This window comes from Cyclopterus lumpus, chromosome 3 (assembly GCF_009769545.1).
Source record: "Cyclopterus lumpus isolate fCycLum1 chromosome 3, fCycLum1.pri, whole genome shotgun sequence".
NCBI classification, from domain to species: Eukaryota; Metazoa; Chordata; class Actinopteri; order Perciformes; family Cyclopteridae; genus Cyclopterus; species Cyclopterus lumpus.
Window position 1 is genome coordinate 94,735 of NC_046968.1, and position 20,266 is coordinate 115,000.

The window sequence follows — 20,266 nt, forward strand, 5'->3', positions numbered from 1 at the left end:
ACAGAGAGAATCAAGAGAGGACGACAGCGTAGAGAGAAGAGTGTCAGTGGCGAAGTTAGGCTGCATAAGTGCGAAGGAATCGGTTGAGGGGAGGGCTGACAGAACAGAGGAGGCCAGAGAGGAGGGAGAGAGGGAGCGGATGTTGCGACGGACAGGTGCAGAGTCCGTTGTGGGAGGGTTGTCAGTTCCAAGGAGTGGGAGAGAGTAAGAGATGAAGAAATGGTCAGAAACATGAAGTGGAGTTACAGTGAGGTTTGCTGTAGAGCAGTTTCTGGTGAAAATATAGTCAAGGTGGTTGCCAGCTTTGTGAGTAGGAGGGGAAGGACTGAGAGAGAGAGCAAAGGAAGACAGTAAGAGTAGCAGGTCACATGATTTCTCAGTCTGGATGTTAAAGTCACCCAGAAGGATGAGCGGGGGTCCATTTTCTGGGAAGTTTGAAAGGAGGACGTCTAGTTCTTCCAAGAAGTCTCCAAAGGAACCAGGAGGACGGTAGAGAACGACAATGGTTAGATGAACCGGATGAGTAACCGTCACTGCATGAAACTCAAAAGACAGTGGGGTAAATGGAAGCGGGTAGAGAGCAAAACTCCATTTGGGTGAGATGAGTAGACCTGTGCCACCACCCCGACCAGAGGGTCTGGGTGTGTGGCTGAAGGAGAAGGCCGAGGAGAGAGCAGCAGGGGTTGATGTGTTGTCTGGTGTAATCCAGGTCTCAGTGAGAGCAAGGAAGTCCAGCGATTGCTTGATAGCGAAACCAGAGATGAAGTCCGCCTTGCGGTTAGCTGACTGGCAGTTCCAGAGGCCCCCAGTGACGAGGCGCTGGGTCTGTGTAGAGCGGGTGGGATAAATAAGAGAGGAAGGATTTTGGTACATGTGTGACCGAGTCCGCGGTCTATAATATCTACGAGTAGATGTGCACACAGGTATGAGGAGAAAACACATTATCACAGGGAAATGTTTATACTCAGCCGCCCTCAGCCACCACGAAGACTCCAACGAAAGACTCCTAGGTCTTTATCCTCCGAGTCTTGACTCCAACGAAAGACTCCTAGGTCTTTATCCTCCGAGTCTTGACTCCAACGAAAGACTCCTAGGTCTTTATCCTCCGAGTCTTGACTCCAACGAAAGACTCCTAGGTCTTTATCCTCCGAGTCTTCATGCGAGGAGTCTTCCTTGACGCTTCAGCTGACGCTACAAGCCCCAACCTGGTTATACACCCGAGTTGGCGGTAATTGGTTACAGCTGTGTCGAGCCCGCCCACAGGTCGTTGAAGGAATTGCCCACTCAGTGATCGATACTGGTAAGCAGGTGATCCTTGCTAACAGTGAAGTCTCAGTTTGCTAGAATGTGAAATTCTTGCCAAACTGATTAAGGACAAAGATCAGTTTACCTCGAGGTAAAAAGTAGAATAAAGTTTAGTCACTAGTAGATTTGGATTACAGAGCAAATACTGAAATCCTAGCTGGTTTGGTTGACTTTTCAGACACTTGTGTAAAAAAGCAACAAATCGCAGCTCAAAGTGTTCAAATTACAAAGACAGTACAGACTAGCATTCTAGTATAACTAAATACAGCAGATACAGTAGTAATAAAGCAGAGAAACCTCTTTAAAGAATATACTCAGCAAGATACAGGAAGTCCCAGAAGTCAGTGGACACACAGCTCAGATGCACTGTAGTAATGATAGTTACAGTAGTAGTTGCGGTAGTAGTATCAGCGGTAGTAGCAGTAGCATTAGCAGTAGTTGCAGTAGTAGCTGCAGTAGTAGTAGTCGTAGCAGTAGAAGTAGCGGTAGTAGTATCAGCGGTAGTAGCAGTAGCATTAGTAGTAGTTGCAGTAGTAGCAGTGTAAGGAGTGTAACCTCTTCGCGTTTCGAACCAGTTTTCCCCACTCAGCGACGCACCCGCTGAGAAACCCACTCTGGTTATAGGTAGCTCCATAGTCAGAAACGTGAAGATAGGGAAGCCAGGGACCAAAGTCATATGCATCCCGGGGGCCAGAGCGGGCAACATTGAATCTTGTTTAAAACTGCTGGCTAAAGATGAGCGTAGTTACAGTAAGATTATAATACACGCCGGCGGTAATGACTCCCGACTGCGGCGGTCGGAGGTCACTAAAATTAATGTGGAATCGGTGTGTACTTATGCCAAGACAATGTCGGACACCGTAGTTTTCTCTGGCCCTCTCCCCAATCTGATCAATGATGACATGTATAGCCGCATGTCGTCATTCAACCGCTGGTTGTCCAGGTGGTGCCCAGCAAACAATGTGGGCTACATAGATAACTGGCAGACTTTCTGGGGAAAGCCTGATCTGATGAGTCGAGACGGCATTCATCCCACTTGGGATGGAGCACGTCTCATTTCTGCGAACATGGCCAAGTTGATTAACGGACTTAATCCATGACCCAGAGTTCAGATCAGGAAGCAGAAGCAGAGTTGTAGTCTTCCACCCTTCTCTGCACTTCCATCCGAGCAGTTACCCACCCTTAACCTTAACTCTATAGAGACTGTGTCTGTCCCACGGCCACTTAAATTAATTAAATCAAAAGTAACCAGAAGAGGAGTCATACAAAATAACCTCATACAGGTTAACATCACTACTGCAACAGTGCAACATAACAGGATAATTAAATGTGGACTCCTAAATATTAGATCTCTGTCATCTAAAGCTGTATTAGTAAATGATTTAATATCAGACAATCACATTGATTTATTGTGTCTTACTGAAACCTGGCTGAGCAATGAAGAATATGTCAGCCTAAATGAATCAACTCCTCCAAGTCATATTAATACTCACATTCCTCGAGGCACGGCCGAGGAGGTGGAGTAGCAGCCATCTTTGACTCAAGCCTATTAATGAATCCTAAACCTAAACTAAACTACAACTCATTTGAAAGCCTTGTTCTTAGTCTTTCACATCCAACCTGGAAAACATTACAGCCAATTCTATTTGTTATACTGTACCGGCCACCAGGTCCATATTCAGAATTTATATCTGAATTTTCAGAGTTTTTATCAAGTTTAGTCCTTAAAACTGATAAGGTTATTATTGTAGGAGATTTAAATATTCATGTGGATATTGATAATGATTGCCTTAGTACTGCATTTATCTCATTGTTGGACTCGATTGGCTTCTGTCAGAGTACAGAAACCCACTCACTGCTTTGGCCACACCCTTCACCTTGTTCTTGCATATGGCATTGACATTGAGCATTTGGCGGTCTTCCCACAGAACCCTCTTCTGTCAGAGCATTACCTCATAACTTTTGAGTTTATACTCCCGGAGTGTACACCGTCAAAGGAGGTTTGCTCCCTGGTATAACCCTCAGACCCGCGACCTAAAGCAAACTTCACGAAAGCTCGAAACTATATGGCGTTCCACCAATCTGGAAGAATCATGCTTAGTTTGGCGAGACAGCCTTAAAACATATAAAAAGGCTCTCCGTAATGCCAGAGCAGTTTATTACTCATCAGTAATAGAGAAAAATAAGAACAACCCCAGGGTTCTCTTTAGCACTGTAGCTAGGCTGACAGAGAGTCACAGCTCTGTGGAGCCGTGTATTCCTATAGACCTCAGTAGTAATGACTTCATGAACTTCTTCAATGAAAAGATTTGAACTATTAGAGGCAAGATTGATGATCTCTTGCCCTCAACTACTGCCGATCTGTCATCAAGAGGAGTGGCCTTGGAAACGGCTGTATATTTGGATAGCTTTTCTCCCATTAACCTAGACCAATTGTCCTCAACGGTTTCTACTTCTAAACCGTCTACCTGTCTCTTAGACCCCATCCCAACGAGGCTGCTTAAAGACGTGTTGCCTTTAATTGGCACCTCTCTGCTGGATATTGTTAATGTGTCTTTGCTAACAGGGCATGTACCACATTCCTTCAAAGTAGCTGTAATTAAACCTCTCCTGAAAAAGCCCACTCTTAATCCAGAGGTGTTGGCTAACTACAGACCGATCTCTAACCTTCCCTTCCTCTCTAAGATCCTTGAGAAAGTAGTCGCAAATCAGTTGTGTGACTTTCTACATCAGAATAGTTTATTTGAGGAGTTTCAGTCAGGATTTAGAAAACACCACAGCACAGAGACAGCACTGGTGAAAATTACAAATGACCTCATAATTGCATCAGATAAAGGACTCATCTCCGTACTGGTATTATTAGACCTTAGTGCTGCGTTCGACACCATTGATCATGACATCCTATTACAGAGACTGGATCAGTCGATTGGCATTTCAGGTACCGCACTAAGTTGGTTTAAATCCTATTTATCAGATCGATCTCAATTTGTATTTGTAAACGATGAAGCCTCAATGACCACCAACGTTAATCACGGAATTCCACCAAGGTTCTGCGCTCCTCCGCGACCTTCACTGGTTACCGGTGGCCGCCCGCATCCGCTTCAAAACATTGGTACTTACGTACCGTGCTGCGAAAAGATCGGGTCCGGTCTACATCCAGGACATGGTCAAACCGTACACCCCAGCCCGTTCACTTCGCTCAGCTTCTGCCAATCGGCTTGTAGCTCCTTCACTTGGAGCTAAACACTCAACAAAATCACGACTGTTTGCTGTGCTGGCTCCTCATTGGTGGAACGAGCTCCCCATTGACATCAGGACAGCAGAAAGTCTCTACATCTTCCGTCGCAAACTAAAAACACATCTTTTTCGACTATACCTTGAATAGGGAAGGTAGAGCCGTAGTAGCACTTAAATGTTCCTTACCGATAGCACTTTGTTGTTTAGCACTTTAGTAGCAATTAAATGGCACTTACGGATAGTATTCTGTAATTTAACGTTATTGAAGAAATTGTATTCTTGTTGTTCTGAGTTTGGACTCATGGTTTAATGCACTTATTGTAAGACGCTTTGGATAAAAGTTTCAGCTAAATGACATGTAATGTAATGTAATGTAATTTACCTTCCTTTGGGCAATATTATCAGGAAACACTGCATAAACTTTCATTGCTATGCAGACGATACTCAATTATATCTATTGATCAAACCAGAGGAGACCAACCAGCTCGCTAAAATTCAAGAATGTCTTAAAGACATAAAAACATGGATGACCTGCAACTTCCTGATGTTAAACTCAGACAAAACTGAAATTATTTTACTGGCCCTGAACACCTCAGAGATCAATTATCTGGTGATGTGGTTTCTGTAGATGGCATTGCCCTGGCATCCAACACCACTGTAAATAATCTCTAGTTATCTTTGACCGAGACTTGTCCTTTAACTCCCACGTTAAGCAAATCTCAAGGATTGCATTTTTTCATCTACGTAACATTTCAAAAATCAGGCACATCTTGTCTCAAAAATATGCAGAAAAGCTGGTTCACGTGTTTGTTACTTCCAGACTAGATTACTGCAACTCCTTATTATCAGGCTGCTCTAATAAGTCTCTTAAATCCCTCCAGTTGATCCAGAATGCTGCAGCTCGTGTACTCACAAAAACGCTCACTAAATGCGGGGCTACTCGTGGTTCCTAGAGTCCTAAAAAGTAGGATGGGAGCCAGAGCCTTCAGTTATCAAGCTCCTCTTTTATGGAACCAGCTTCCACTTTCAGTCCGGGAGGCAGACACAGTCACCTCATTCAAGAATAGACTTATGACTTTCCTGTTTGATAGTGCTTATAGTTAGGGCTGAATCAGGTTTGCCCTGGTCCAGCTCCTTGATATGCTGCTATAGGCTTATAGGCTGCTGGGGGATGTTTTAGGATACAATGAGCACCTATCTCCTCTTCTCTCTCTCCTTATGGATGAATTTACATCTCTCCATTGCACCTTATTAACTCCCCTTCCTCCCCGGAGTCTTTGTGACTTCACGTCTCATAGGGTCCATTGGACCTGGAGGTGTCTGATGCCTGGTGAGCCGGCCTCCCGCGTTGGCCCTGCTGATGCCCCGCCCCCCCTCCTCTCTACCTCCTTCTGTTTCATGGATTGGAGTTCCATTCATACATTGTCATATTCATGTAATGTGTTTATGTAACTTTGTAATGCTGTTCATTCTGTACACATGACATCTATTGCATCTGTCCATCCGGGGAGAGGGATCCTCCTCTGTTGCTCTCCTGAAGGTTTCTTCCCTTTTTTCCCTGTCAAAGGTTATTTTTGGGGAGTTTTTCCTGATCCGATGTGAGGTCCTGGGACAGGGATGTCGTATGTGTACAGATTGTAAAGCCCTCTGAGGCAAATTTGTAATTTGTGATATTGGGCTATACAAAATAAACTGAATTGAATTTAATTGAAAATTTAATTTAGTAGTATCAGTGGTAGTAGCAGTAGCATTAGTAGTAGTAGTAGTAGTTGCAGTAGTAGTAGTAGTATTAGTAGTAGCAGTGGTAGTAGCAGTAGTAGTGGTAGTAGCAGTAGTAGCGGTATTAGCAGTATTAGTAGGTGCAATAGTAATAGTATTAGTAGTCTTGGTAGCAGTAGTAGTAGCAATGGTAGTAGCTGTAGCTGTAGTAGTAGCAGTGGTAGTAGCTGTAGTGGTAGTAGTAGTAGATGCAGTAGTAATAGTAGCAGTAGTTGTGATAGCAGCATTAGTTGTAGTAGTATAAACAGTGCTAGTAGCAGTCCTAGTAGAATTCATGTCCCTGTTCACAAAAGCAATAGATTTCATTTTCAGTCGACATTGAGACTGTTGGTTTTCATGCTGAACTTCATACCTTCCATAAAGGGAGATGGTGAGGTTGCCTTTATAAGGACAAGCTGGGCTTCCAATGTGCAGTTCTCCCTTATTCCCAATCAGAATGTGTTTCGTTCGAAGCAGTATGGCCCGGTTGGTGTCAGCAATCACCAGCTTTCCTAAAGGGGAGAGAGAGAGGGTGGATGGGTGGTAAGCCTCCTGGCAGGTCATTCATGCCCCAGTGCCCTCAGACCTGTCTTACCATTTAAGGCCCTGGGCTCAGTGTGCCCACACAGACACAGAACAGATGTAGCTGGCCAAGGTGTTACCAGGTCTGCAGTCCAATCTGTTTAACATTAAACATCATCTCCTATATGTGCTACTTTTCTCTGAATGGCAGAGGCCCTTCCCCTTCTTTCACCACATTATTGTCTCTGTTTGTGCTTTAGAACAATATATTCAATGTACTAATAGTTTAACATGGCAGAATCCTTCAAAAGGCTATTTTTAATTTGTAGTCCCTGGTCAAGTTGTTACCAAAGACCACCTAAAATAATTTAAGAACTGAAAGAAACAGGGAATGCAGCTAAAATAAAATAATCAGAACATTTTAGGTATCTGACTATACCACCAATACCCTTTGATACATACCATAATGGTTTACAAACAGAAATAGCTGTGGACATTACAGTATATCTTAGCAAAACAAGAAATATCAAACAATGCTTTTACTCTGAAAAATACAACAAACATCAGGCTAGCCAGAGATCCCTTAACTAGTCCATTAATTTGAATAATGGGAAATTAAAGACTGAAAAAGGCACCTTAATTTCAAAACTCTCCCCTTGCTTAATTCTTGTTGTTCTGAGTTTGGACTCATGGTTTAATGCACTTATTGTAAGTCGCTTTGGATAAAAGCGTCAGCTAAATGACATGTAATGTAATGTAAAAACCTTACAAATCCTTTAAAATAAGCATATATTACATTATATATAACTATATTACAATCCCTAAAATGTATCCACGCTTAAACGTAATTTGAAATCCATTGTTAATGGGTATTTTTTTTAGACTAAGGGATTCTGTGTTTCATTCGTGATTAGTGAAGAAGAGGCTGGGTTGGTGGATGGTATGTAGATATCAGCAGAGTAATAAACTAAACTGACTGTTAAGGTAGCCTGGTTCCCTTCACTGAGTAGGTTTGGATGTTACAAATGTGCTAGTAGCCAAACATATGATGCACCAATGATACCGAGCATGAAGAAAACAGCTTACCATCAGCTGTGCTCTGCCTTCAATTAATTCTCTGTTGAGCAGTTACTAACAGTGAAATAAAAATAAACATTTTCTAAAAGGGGTTAATACTGTGTCCCTGTTAACTGTTCATATATCTCTTAAAAGTATCTTAACATTAAAATCACTTTAATGTACCTTCTTGTAAAATGTTAGTTTTTCTCTATCATCTTCAACTTAGAGAAATACACAACCTCCCAAAAACTAACTTATTTTTAGGCCTTGGCTTGAAAATTGCATACCCAAACTAAAAATGGTTGATCTAAGCAAACACAAGGGCTATTTTAATAATTATTGTGTTACAATAACAATAGTAATTGTGAGCTTCTGTTCATAAATGTAAATATCTGTATATATGTTACCTGTTATTATTAAATGAAATTAGAGAGTATTTAGTAGAAAGAATTCAGGCGAGATCTGCCAAATCTGGCATTTTCTCTTCATTTCCCTTATGGTTGGAGCACTTCTCTCAATCCTTGCAGCCCCCAGGAATGATTTGAGTGTGGGACACAAGGTATCCTGCCAGCATATCAGTGTGGATTTAGCGGGTAAATGCTTTTGCTTCTTCTTGTAATCACAAGGAAAGCATATTTTTCTGTCTGTAAAGTGATAACAGTGATTTATGTTGCTAGTCGTTGATATATTGAGGTAGAGAGACTTTCTGTGTATCTGTAGAATCAGTAAGGAAGTTGCTGTCTCGCTTTGTTGTTAGCACCGAGCAATTTATCGCAAATTAATTTATATAATACTTTTGTAATAGTTTCTTTATTTTTAGAGTTTAGATCATGTACAAGTGGATGATATATTATTGAATAAAAATAAAAATAATAATATAGGTGAGGTTTTAATTGCATCCAATCAAATGTGATTTAGGGTGACTAGCTAGCTTCACGCACAACAATTGACAATTATGTTATGGGTCAAAGCAAGCATTGCATCTGTAATGCTGTTCATTCTGTACACATGACATCTATTGCGTCTCCATCCAGGGAGAGGGATCCTCCTCTGTTGCACAAGCTTCCATTTTCAGTCCGGGAGGCAGACACAGTCACCTCATTCAAGAATAGACTTAAGACTTTCCTCTTTAATAGTGCTTATAGTTAGGGCTGAATCAGGTTTGCCCTGGTCCAGCCCCTAGATATGCTGCTATAGGCTTATATGCTGCTGGGGGACGTTTTAGGATACACTGAGCACCTATCTCCTCTTCTCTCTCTACTTATGGATACATTTACATCTCTCCATTACACCTTACTAACTCTGCTTCCTCCCCGGAGTCTTTGTGACTTCACGTCTCAGAGGGTCCATTGAACCTGCCTCATTGGCCTTTTTCTCAGGGCCTCATGCCTGGTGGGCCAGCCTCCTGCCTCTGTGGCCCTGTCTCATGCCACGGCGCTGCTGATGCCCCCCTCTCTACCTCCTTCTGTTTCATGGATTGTGGAGGTCTGGATCGTGGTCCATGCCTACTACGCATTATTCATACATTCTGTCATATTCATTGAATGTGTTTATGTAACTCTGTAACTCTGTTCATCTGGTCACATGACATCTATTGCTTCTGTCCATCTGGGGAGAGGGATCCTCCTCTGTTGCTCTCCTGAAGGTTTCTTCACTTTTTTCCCCGTGAAAGGTTATTTTTGGGGAGTTTTTCTCTGATCCGATGTGAGGTCAAAGGTCAGGGATGTCGTATGTGTACAGATTGTAAAGCCCTCTGAGGCAAATTTGTAATTTGTGATATTGGGCGATATAAAATAAACTGAATTGCAATATCTTTGAAGGAGGAAAACTGTGTTTGACACGGGGGGAAGGGTATGGCTCAGGCGCAGAGAGAAAAAGGCAGGAGTCCAGGCACGTGAACAAAAGAAACTTTACTGAAAATCTCAAAAACACAGGCTGGATAGCTAAGTCACACGGAGAACAAACAACAATCTGGCAGAGGACAAGGGAAAGAATGGGAGCATATATAGGGGGAACCACAGGTGTAGGGCATAACTAATCAAGGAGACAGAGGAGTGGCAGGTGGAGGGAATGAGTGATCAGCAGAGACACAAAACTAACAGGGTCTTACAGTGTTTGCGCTTCCAGAAAAACATATTATAGGTCTAATTCATAAATTGTGTCCTCATCCTCCTACACATTATCAAACAATGTAGGTAGTCTGACGGACTGTTTATAAGTGAAGGTAGTCACTGTGACGAAACCCATTGATTTGTGGAATACTTTTAAAGCCTCGAGTTCGTAAATTGTGCTGTCGTCATCTTGGTATTTGAAGTGACAGAAGAGAGTGGAGCATTATACAACCGAATGCTGAATATTTTAAGGCGACCAAAATGTAAACACACTGTATAAGGGTTATAGCTGGAAGAAGAAAACATGGACAACTTCCAACCTGGAAAATGAGCGGTAACAACGTGTCAATCACAAGGTAGCCCCGCCCTAAAGCATACTGTGCTTGATGGTTTATTTGAATCTAAATGGACCATAATTTACTAAATGAACATCATGCTGTATTGAAGAAGACTTGGAACTAGAGATTGAGACCATAAACTCACGTTTACAAGGGAGAAATAGAGTAATTTTCCTCATAGACTTCTTTACAGTCAGAGAAGTTGTTCCCTGATGGACATTAGAGAGAATGCAGCTTTAACAGCATGCCTTTTTATAGAACTGTGTTTGCCAACTGTCTTTTCTACATCATCAGTACTCTATCACTACATATTAAGCTATGTTTAAGCTAAGCCCACCTTCAAGCAGCCCATTTAAATCAAGGATTTGATTGAAATCCCCCCATAATGATATCCCATCCAGAAATTCTGTTTGACTCAGAAATATGTCACATCTCTAACTACCATTTCACTGTGAAGAATACATATGAGATGGAATTGTCTAGCTTACCTCCACTAAGTATCTCAATAGAGTGGACCGTAGCTGAAGTTGTGAGGAGGACCTTCCTGCCATAACTGATTGTAACACGGTGGTCTTCACTGTGTCCCGGCATCCATGGCTGCAGTCCTGACTCCTTATCCGGACATACTGAATGAGACATAAAATAAACCAACTATTAACTTCTAGAGACACACAACACTGTGGTGGAAAGTAACTAATTGCATTTACTCAAGTACAGTACTAAAATACAATTACTTCACTTGAGTATTGACATTTTATACAAATTCTTACTTTTATATACATTTTTTAGAGAAAAATAATTTACTTTTTACCCAACTAAAACATACATTGTATAGTTATAGATTTGCGTCATTCGCATCCATTGGCGTCTTTGCATTGACTTTGCATGGAATCTACTCGCACAAAAGATTCACAACACTTTTGTACGAGAGGCCCAGGAGGTAAATTTGTACACTATATCACAAAACAATAGGGTGCAAAAAAATGAAGACATATGTTGTTCATGTTATGTCATCATTGTAAGCCAACTTTAAACCAAGTGGTTGTTGGATCAAAAACCTTTCAGAGGGTGGATGTGACGGGATCTGAGGATCCCTTTTCGTAATAGACAATACAATACATGTGTGTCACAATATAAATAACTTTGCGAAGAGATTGTCCAAAAGTGTTCACAGTAATCTCTATTTGTTTTACCTAGAAACACTAAAGTCTGAGTTCTTGGAGAGAGAACAAGGAGGCAGCAGGATACAGGTAGAAGGGCGCTATCATGGCAAGCTTTTCATCCATTTACATTTTTGCCTTTAGATGTAGCAGACATCTACCTGCATTTTTCATTGTGACTAATCCTCCGAGAATCAACATCTTATTGTTTTGGAGGTTGTGTTCCTTTGACTCTGGGAGTTGTCGGGACAATAACACTTGGTAGGGTGAGAAACAGGTAACTTTAATGAGGAAATCCACAAATGTGTCTGAGAAAGCTCTCAAAGCTAGCTACTCAGTGGCTGAACTGGTGGCCAAATCAAAAAGGCCACAATAATACTACCTGCCTGCAAAGCCATTGTGAATGAGATCCTCGGCATTGACGGCCCTGCTGATGCGCCATGGCCTGTTTCATGGATTGTGGAGGTCTGGATCGTGGTCCATGCTTACTACGAATTATTCATACTTTCTGTCATATTCATGTAATGTGTTTATGTAACTCTGTAATGCTGTTCATTCTGTACACATGACATCTATTCATCTGTCCATCCGGGGAGAGGGATCCTCCTCTGTTGCTCTCCTGAAGGTTTCTTCCCTTTGAAAGGTTATTTTTGGGGAGTTTTTCCTGATCCGATGTGAGGTCCTGGGACAGGGATGTCGTATGTCTACTGTTACGTGTCATTGTTGTGTTTTCCTCTCCCTCCATGTTTTCCTTTCAGGTGCCAATCAGTGGCCACCTGTACAGGCCAATCTGGCTGCACCTGGGTTCCAGAAGGCCAGCTAGCCAATCAGCTGAGTGGGCCGTTATAAAAGGGAGAAGGCCTGAAGAGTTCAGGGGTGTCTTTTGTTTCAATGTACCCACTGAAACTGCTAGAGGTGCAAGTTTGTGGTGGGATGTTGAGGACAGTAGGTATGTTTGAGGTACCCTGTACATTTGTGCACTCATGTAGGTACTTTGTGTCTAAAACATTAGACTATTGGTTGGTGCTGCCTCTGTATTGTTTTGATGGACTTTTATTAGAAAAGCAGGTGAAGCTATTTTGTTTGTTTCTCTCTTAGAGGTAGTTAGCCAGGCCTAGTTTTGTTATCTTGATTTATTTTGTTTGGCACAACCACAACTGTCCCAACCTCTCCCACTTAGTAGAACTTTTGGGTTGTTTGTTAACCCCAGTCATAATAAGTTATTTTGACAGATCACAAACTACAAGCCTAAACATGAATGATCTCCGCCTGGCAGACGAGCTGACTCCATCCCCCACAGCTCCATCAACCAGCCCCAGACCACTAGTCCCCAAAAAGCCTTGGATCACGGGACTTAATGACTACATGCCCGTTGCCCTGACCTCTGTGGTCATGAAGTCCTTTGAACGCCTAGTCCTGTCCCACCTCAAAACCATCATCGACCCACTCCTGGACCCCCTGCAGTTCGCCTACAGATTAAACAGGTCTGTAGACAACGCTATAAACATGGCCTTCACTTCATCTTCCAGCATCTGGACTCCAAGGAAGCTACACCAGGATCCTGTTTGTACACTTCAGCTCTGCCTTTAACGCCATCATCCCGTCTCCGCTGCATGACAAGCTCTCAGCAACACGACTCCACCTGCAAGTGGATCCCAGACTTCCTGTCTGACAGGAAGCAGCATGTGAAGCTGGGAAAACATTTCTCCGCCTCTCGGTCCATCAGCATCAGTTCCCCCCAAGGCTGCATTCTTTCCCCTCTGTTCTTCTCCCTGTTCACCAACAGCTTCACTTCCAGTCACCATCCATCAAGCTCCTGAAGTTTGCGGATGACACCACCCTCATTGGACTCATCTCTGGAGGGGATGAGTCCGCCTACAGGTGGGAGACTTACCATCTGGTGACCTGGTGCAGACAAAATAACTTGGAGCTCAACGCTCTCAAGACAGTGGAGATGGTAGTGGATTTCAGCAAGAACGCAGCCCCACCCCACCCTGTGCACTTCTACACTGCCATCATTGAGTCCATCCTCTGCTGCTCCATCAACGACTGGTACGCTGCAGCAACTGTCAAGGCCAGGCTGCAGCGTATCATTCGCTCTACCGAGAGGGTGATTGGCTGCAATCTGCCATCACTTCAGGACTTGTTCGCTTCAAGGACCCTGAAGTGAGCAAAAAAGATTATAGCAGCTCCCTCTCACCCTGGTTAAAAACTGTTTGTGTCCCTTCCATCTGGCAGGAGGCTGCGGTCCATCAGGACCAAGACCTCACGCCACACAAAACGGTTTCTTCCCGTCGGCAGTCATTAACAGAGCCTGGGTGCCCCACTGACTGACTGTCATCCCCAGGACAATCTCCTACAGGTCACTCCCCTGCACATACCTTCATACTTAAATACACTTGAAACTTTCACATACACTCACAGTACACTTTTGTAGAGTATTGTTTATCATTACCTGTGCAGTTTATTTTCATTTTATATTCAGTGTGTGTGTATATATGTGTATATATATATATATATATGTATATATATATGTGTGTATATATATATATATATATATATATATATATATATATATATATATATATGTTTATATATATATATATATATATATATATTCTGACTCAAGGATAAAAGATTTTGGAAACATCAGCACGCTGCACTATTGTCCGGCAGCGACACTGTTTGTATTATCTCATTTGTCTTATTGTCCAATGTTATGCAACACCAGCCTAGACAAATTCCTTGTAAGTAACATACTTGGCAATAAATGGTTCTGATTCTGATCAATAAGCTATCAATCTTAGCATAGTGAGTCTAGTAAGACTCACTATACTATTGTGTCCAAGTTGCATACTACTTTGCATACTGAGTGTCATGCTTTGTCAAGCTTTATCCTTGATCTTCGAAATAGTGTTTGACAAAACAAATCTTAACTAAAAGTAGACATACTAGTGTTGTCCTGACCCTAATTATACGGACATAGCTCAAGGGCATTGACATGACCTAAGGCTAGGGAATTTTTGTCATAAGGTGTTGGGGTGAGATGGTGAACCCTATCTATGCTCGTAGATGATATCTGATGGTGAATGTTCTACTCTGTTTCCGTCTGTCCACCAACTCCTGATCAATGACCTTTGAACTTGTCTCAGTGGATGTAAGCGGCTGTGGTCTGGTGTTAACTAAAAGTCTGTTTCCTTTGTTCATTCACTCTATTGTCCCGTGTCTTGTCTGGGTAAGCCCAGTGAACTCTCCCGGAAGTGTTTCAAGTTACAGCCAGGATGTGAGATCATTTCGAGTCTCAGCAGATCTAATACTACGGGTCACAATATTTAGGTTTATTTACTGTATGTTACTGCTGTATGTGGACGTATTGAACACCATTAGTCATATGAAAGTGAAATAAATAGTGTGTTACATGAGAAAATGGCAATATCACCTAAGAATTATAGATGCTCCATTTGGAGTAAAACAAAATTACTTCACTTAATCAAAGTCAAACTTTACAGAGAGACATATTACATATTGTACTATGATATAGTATAGAGTTGAATAAACTGTCAAATGCGTAATTTAAAAAGATATTCATCCCAGTGAAGTGTTTGTTAAATCTTGTTTCTCTCTTTTGTTCTGTGTTCTATCATCAATTTATAAACCAGTAACACATATACTGCTATATACAGATTTGAACTAATCTCACACATTTTTTATGTATATTATACCGTTGAAATTATTCAAAAGGCCCATGTAGTTGAAGAGATAATCTGGATTTAGTATGGGTATGCAGACCATTCGCAATTTTTTAGAAAACACAGCTGGGCCAATAAAGGCTACTACTGTTTACGCCGTGGTGTGTTCATGCTGTGAGCTTGTTTAGGGTAGACCAGACCAAAAACACCAGAGCTCACAGTTTATGTGGCAGTACACTCGACAAACAGCCTACTGTGGCTTTTATAGTGTTTATTTAATACACCTCACCATGGCAGCAAAAATAAAAAAAACTAAATGATTTAAGTAGAAATATTGGAACTCATCAACAATGGCTCAAGTAAACAAACATATTAACAAACCAGGTGCCCTATTGCTCATACGTGGCTCAACAAAGTCGATCAAATGTCCTATTTAGCGAGCTAAAATTAACAATGTACAACAATGTACCACACTGTACAACAAGGCTCTGCATACAGTCTGTGAGACAGTCAATGTGTGGTGTTCAATGTATGGCTCGATTTAATAATTGGTTCCTTGTGGGCAGAATGGATAGCGCTTGTATAGGAAGTCATCATCACGTCATAAGAACTCTCCCTATAAACGTTAATATAACTAATATCGCTCCTTCATCAATGAGGAACTGCCACTTTCTTCAGGGGGCGTGGCCAGATTATCCAGGTTCAAATTTTTGATGTGTTGCTATGGTGATTTTTCCAAACTTGCTTCGAGGAACTGAAAACTCTGGCTTGTGTAATCTCATCCGGAAAATTATCCCGCTAACCACGTTAGCCACATATGAGAAATATGGCCCTGAACACTAAATCCTATTGAGCAGATCTGGGTGCTGAATCCTTCTGTCTTGTTTCCGGTTTTATTTTGAAGTCCTTGTCTGTTTCCATGCACTTCCTGTCCCTGATTGTTTCCTCCTGTGGCTAATCACCTGCACCTTCCCTATGTGTCCCCTGACTGTTCATTCACTTCACCTGCCCTCAGCCACTCCTCTGCCTCCGGTGTGATTGCAAGCCCCGCCCTCATTGTTTCCACCTGTGTGTTGTTCCCCTGTGTATTTAGTCTGTGTGTACTCCTTGTTCTGGGCCAGATCGTCTTTGTGCTTCCCGTGAGTGCCTCGTTCCTCATGTGACGTTTTGCTACTAAAGGTTTTTCACGTCACCTCGAGTCCTGTGTATTCCTCTGCTCCTGAGTCTCTGCCACTGCCCTCGGAAATGTAACAGGATGTGGCAAGATCGTATAAAACTAATTCTGTTCGAGCATTGGTCCGGTTGTAAAGTTGTCTCCAGTCCTCAGTGCTTCTTTGTTTTTGCACTGCCTTGACCACCTTCCAATTGAAATTGAGCACGTTTGGGATTTTAAGTTTGAATGTTAGTTCTGATGGGCAGGTGGCACCTTGCATGGTAGCCCCTGCCATCAGTGTGTGAATGACATGGAGTGTTAAAGTGCCTTAAGTGGTCGAAAGACTAGAAAAGCATCCATTTACCAGAATCTTTAGTTTAGCACCTTAATTTACAATAAAAACAGACACTTGAAACTCACAGCAGGTGACTTCACAGAGGGAAGGGCCACAATGCCCCGACTGTCTTTTTTCAGATGAAACAAACAAAAAAATCTTTTATGAAGTTTTGTAACAATACATCATTCAAATAAGCCAGTCTGTTAAGTTTATAGTGGATGGGCTTTTTCTAATATCACCATTCCACACATGGAGCAGGGCTAGGATTAGTTGTTGCCTTGCTCAATATGATCTAATTTCCACTCATCCTCCTTTTGCTGCTTGGGCCTTTTGCATAGTATCTTTATGCAGAAAATTCACGCTGGTTAACATTGTGAAAGGGTTAAGTTTAACATTACCATTGTGATAACCATTGGGAAACTGTCAAGGTTAACGTAACACATGTTGATCCGATGTGAGGTCCTGGGACAGGGATGTCGTATGTGTACAGATTGTAAAGCCCTCTGAGGCAAATTTGTGATATTGGGCTATACAAAATAAACTGAATTGAATTGAATGTTAATGTATAACGGTCGATCTTAGTGTTGAAAGACAAGGTTAACATTCCACCATATCAGATTGTTTTCGCCCCAACTGCCTGTTTTCTAGCTCTCCTGTCATTTCAGATCCTCCCACTCTGCTCTCATTCCCCTCACCCACACCCATCTCACCTACACCCAATTCTCATTCAACACTGAGTAATGAATCAGTTTGATTTAGGGTTTTATAGGGTGATAGAGTTGTATTTTATGTAAATGTCTAGTATCCTCAGCCCATTGTTTTTGAGAAAATAAAATGTATAAATAGTAAGAAAAAAAAGAAACATTCTTAACTCACCTGCTTGGATGCTGGGGAGCAGCAGAGCTGCCAGAAACATGGCACATGTCTTCATCTCTCTCAGCCCGCTGCTGACCAACTTTACACCTAAGGCCTTGCAAGGTTGCTTCAGACCTCCCAGTGGGCGTCACTTCAGAGAGGATTTCACAGTGGGTTTGCCAAGTTCACAGCGGGAGGCCACCAAAGGTACCTAGAACATCACATTGAAATGCAAAGGACTCAGCAAGAGATGTACAAATAGGTGACTCGCTGTTTGACAAGCATGTCATACAGTGGCCTAGTCTATCAGAACACTATCTGTTGGTTTTAGCTTTATATTTAAAGTCTGTATGACAGTAGATTCTTCTGCTGAATGTAGGGAGACAGCAGAGACACTTTGAGGTGCATGAGTCACCGTTTCTTTATTCCCAAGTACCGACACTTTGTCTCTTTGTGTCTGATCCTGCAAAATGATATTTAAATGCAACTACTGCATCCCCAATTACATTTCCAGGAAAATGGGTCGTCTTCTCGGTCGTCGTTATTTACAGTTTTCGTTAACATTGAAAGTTGAAAAAAAAGAAGAAAATAAAATACTGTAGGTCCGTATGAGACACTTCAGGCTTACTACTAACGCCAATGTAAACACATCCATGTCATTATTAGAAGCCGTCGAAGATGTCGAACCTTGCAGCTGTTGCCTTGAGTCCCACTCTGATCTTACCCCTCACCGCTGTTCACATTTTCATTTGTTTTAGACTTTGAACGTGTTAATGGCCTTTAACCACTACAGGTTACCACAATTATATCTATCGATCAAACCAGAGGAGACCAACCAGCTCGCTAAAATTCAAGAATGTCTTAAAGACATAAAAACATGGATGACCTGCAACTTCCTGATGTTAAACTCAGACAAAACTGAAGTTATTTTACTGGGCCCTGAACACCTCAGAGATCAATGATCTGGTGATGTGCTTTCTGTAGATGGCATTGCCCTGGCATCCAACACCACTGTAAAGAAGTTATCTTTAACCGAGAAAGATGCAGAAAAGCTGGTTCACACGTTTGTTACTTCCAGACTAGATTAATGCAACTCCTTATTATCAGGCTGCTCTAATAAGTCTCTTAAGTCCCTCCAGTTGATCCAGAATGCTGCAGCTCGTGTACTCACAAAAACTAAGAAAAGAGATCACATTACTCCTGTATTAGCTGCTCTGCACTGGCTCCCTGTAAAATCAAGAATCACATTTAAAATCTCCTCACCTACAAAGCCTTGATTGGTGATGCACCATCATATCTTAAGGAGCTTGTAGTACCATATTGCCCCACTAGAGAGCTGCGCTCACTAAATGCGGGGCTACTTGTGGTTCCTAGAGTCCTAAAAAGTAGGATGGGAGCAAGAGCCTTCAGTTATCAAGCTCCTCTTTTATGGAACCAGCTTCAACTTTCAGTCCGGAAGGCAGACAGTCACCTCATTCAAGAATAGACTTAAGACTTTCCTGTTTGATAGTGCTTATAGTTAGGGCTGAATCAGGTTTGCCCTGGTCCAGCCCCTTGATATGCTGCTATAGGCTTATAGGCTGCTGGGGGATGTTTTAGGATACACTGAGCACCTATATCCTCTTCTCTCTCTCCTTATGGATGAATTTACATCTCTCCATTGCACCTTATTAACTCTGCTTTTCTCCCCGGAGTCGTTGTGACTTCACGTCTCATAGGGTCCATTGGACCTGGAGGTGTCTGATGCCTGGTGAGCCGGCCTCCCCCGTTGGCCCTGCTGATGCCCTGCCCCCCCTCCTCTCTACCTCCTTCTGTTTCGTGGATTGGAGTTCCATTCATACATTGTCATATTCATGTAATGTGTTTATGTAACTTTGTAAATGCTGTTCCTTCTGTACACATGACTATTCATCTGTCCATCCGGGGAGAGGGATCCTCCTCTGTTGCTCTCCTGAAGGTTTCTTCCCTTTTTTCCCTGTCAAAGGTTATTTTTTGGGAGTTGTTCCTGATCCGATGTGAGGTCAAAGGTCAGGGATGTCGTATGTGTACAGATTGTAAAGCCCTCTGAGGCAAATTTGTAATTTGTGATATTGGGCTATACAAAATAAACTGAATTTAATTGAATTAACCATAACTTGATATCTGTTATGTGCAAAAAGTTAAATTGTGTCTTTTACTATTTTTTGGAACTTCAAATTTGACCACAATCTTGATTACTATAAAATGGCTACCAGCTTTAACTCACAAAGTCGTTGCTCATCTTCCATCTTTCCTTTTGTCTAGCATACATTGGTTGTGTTGTGCTACACTGCATCTACACTCTCCAACTTAACCCCACTTTGTTAGAGTCTTTTATCTCAACCAAGTCAAGTTGGCTTTTACTTTATTTATTTTTTGCTTTTCCAGTCTCTCTTAGCAGACTGGAGAGGCAGCTCTGTTGTCAGTCAGCAATGCAAAATTCTTCAATTTCACGTGCACTGTTCAGCACAAGTAATGATTATTTTCCATAATGTGTCTTTGCTATGTACACACTTTTAACACCATGCTGTGCATGGGAAAAACTGTGATTGTCTGACATGTATGCACAGATAAACAAGTAGCACAACTGTTTGTGTATCTAACATGTATCAAATACAATACAGTAAGATTTGTTCCCCATCGTTTAAAAAGTGGCACTAACTGGAGCTGCATAAAAGTCTGTAAATCATGTAATGACATATCATTTTTAATTACTCACTTGGT

General features: G+C 42.0%; 1 protein-coding gene across 1 annotated transcript in view; it reads right to left on the minus strand.

The window, feature by feature from the left end:
• The window catches only part of cemip (cell migration inducing hyaluronidase 1), a 133,924-nt gene that overhangs the window by 64,082 nt on the left and 49,576 nt on the right, over nt 1–20,266 (minus strand). Inside the window, exons 2-4 of the mRNA XM_034525649.1 lie at nt 17,546–17,735; nt 10,819–10,956; nt 6,674–6,812 (exon numbers count right to left, since the gene is read on the minus strand). Coding sequence (XP_034381540.1) covers nt 6,674–6,812; nt 10,819–10,956; nt 17,546–17,600 — 332 coding nt within the window. The 5' untranslated portion in view covers nt 17,601–17,735. The remainder of the gene's footprint in view (nt 1–6,673; nt 6,813–10,818; nt 10,957–17,545; nt 17,736–20,266) is intronic.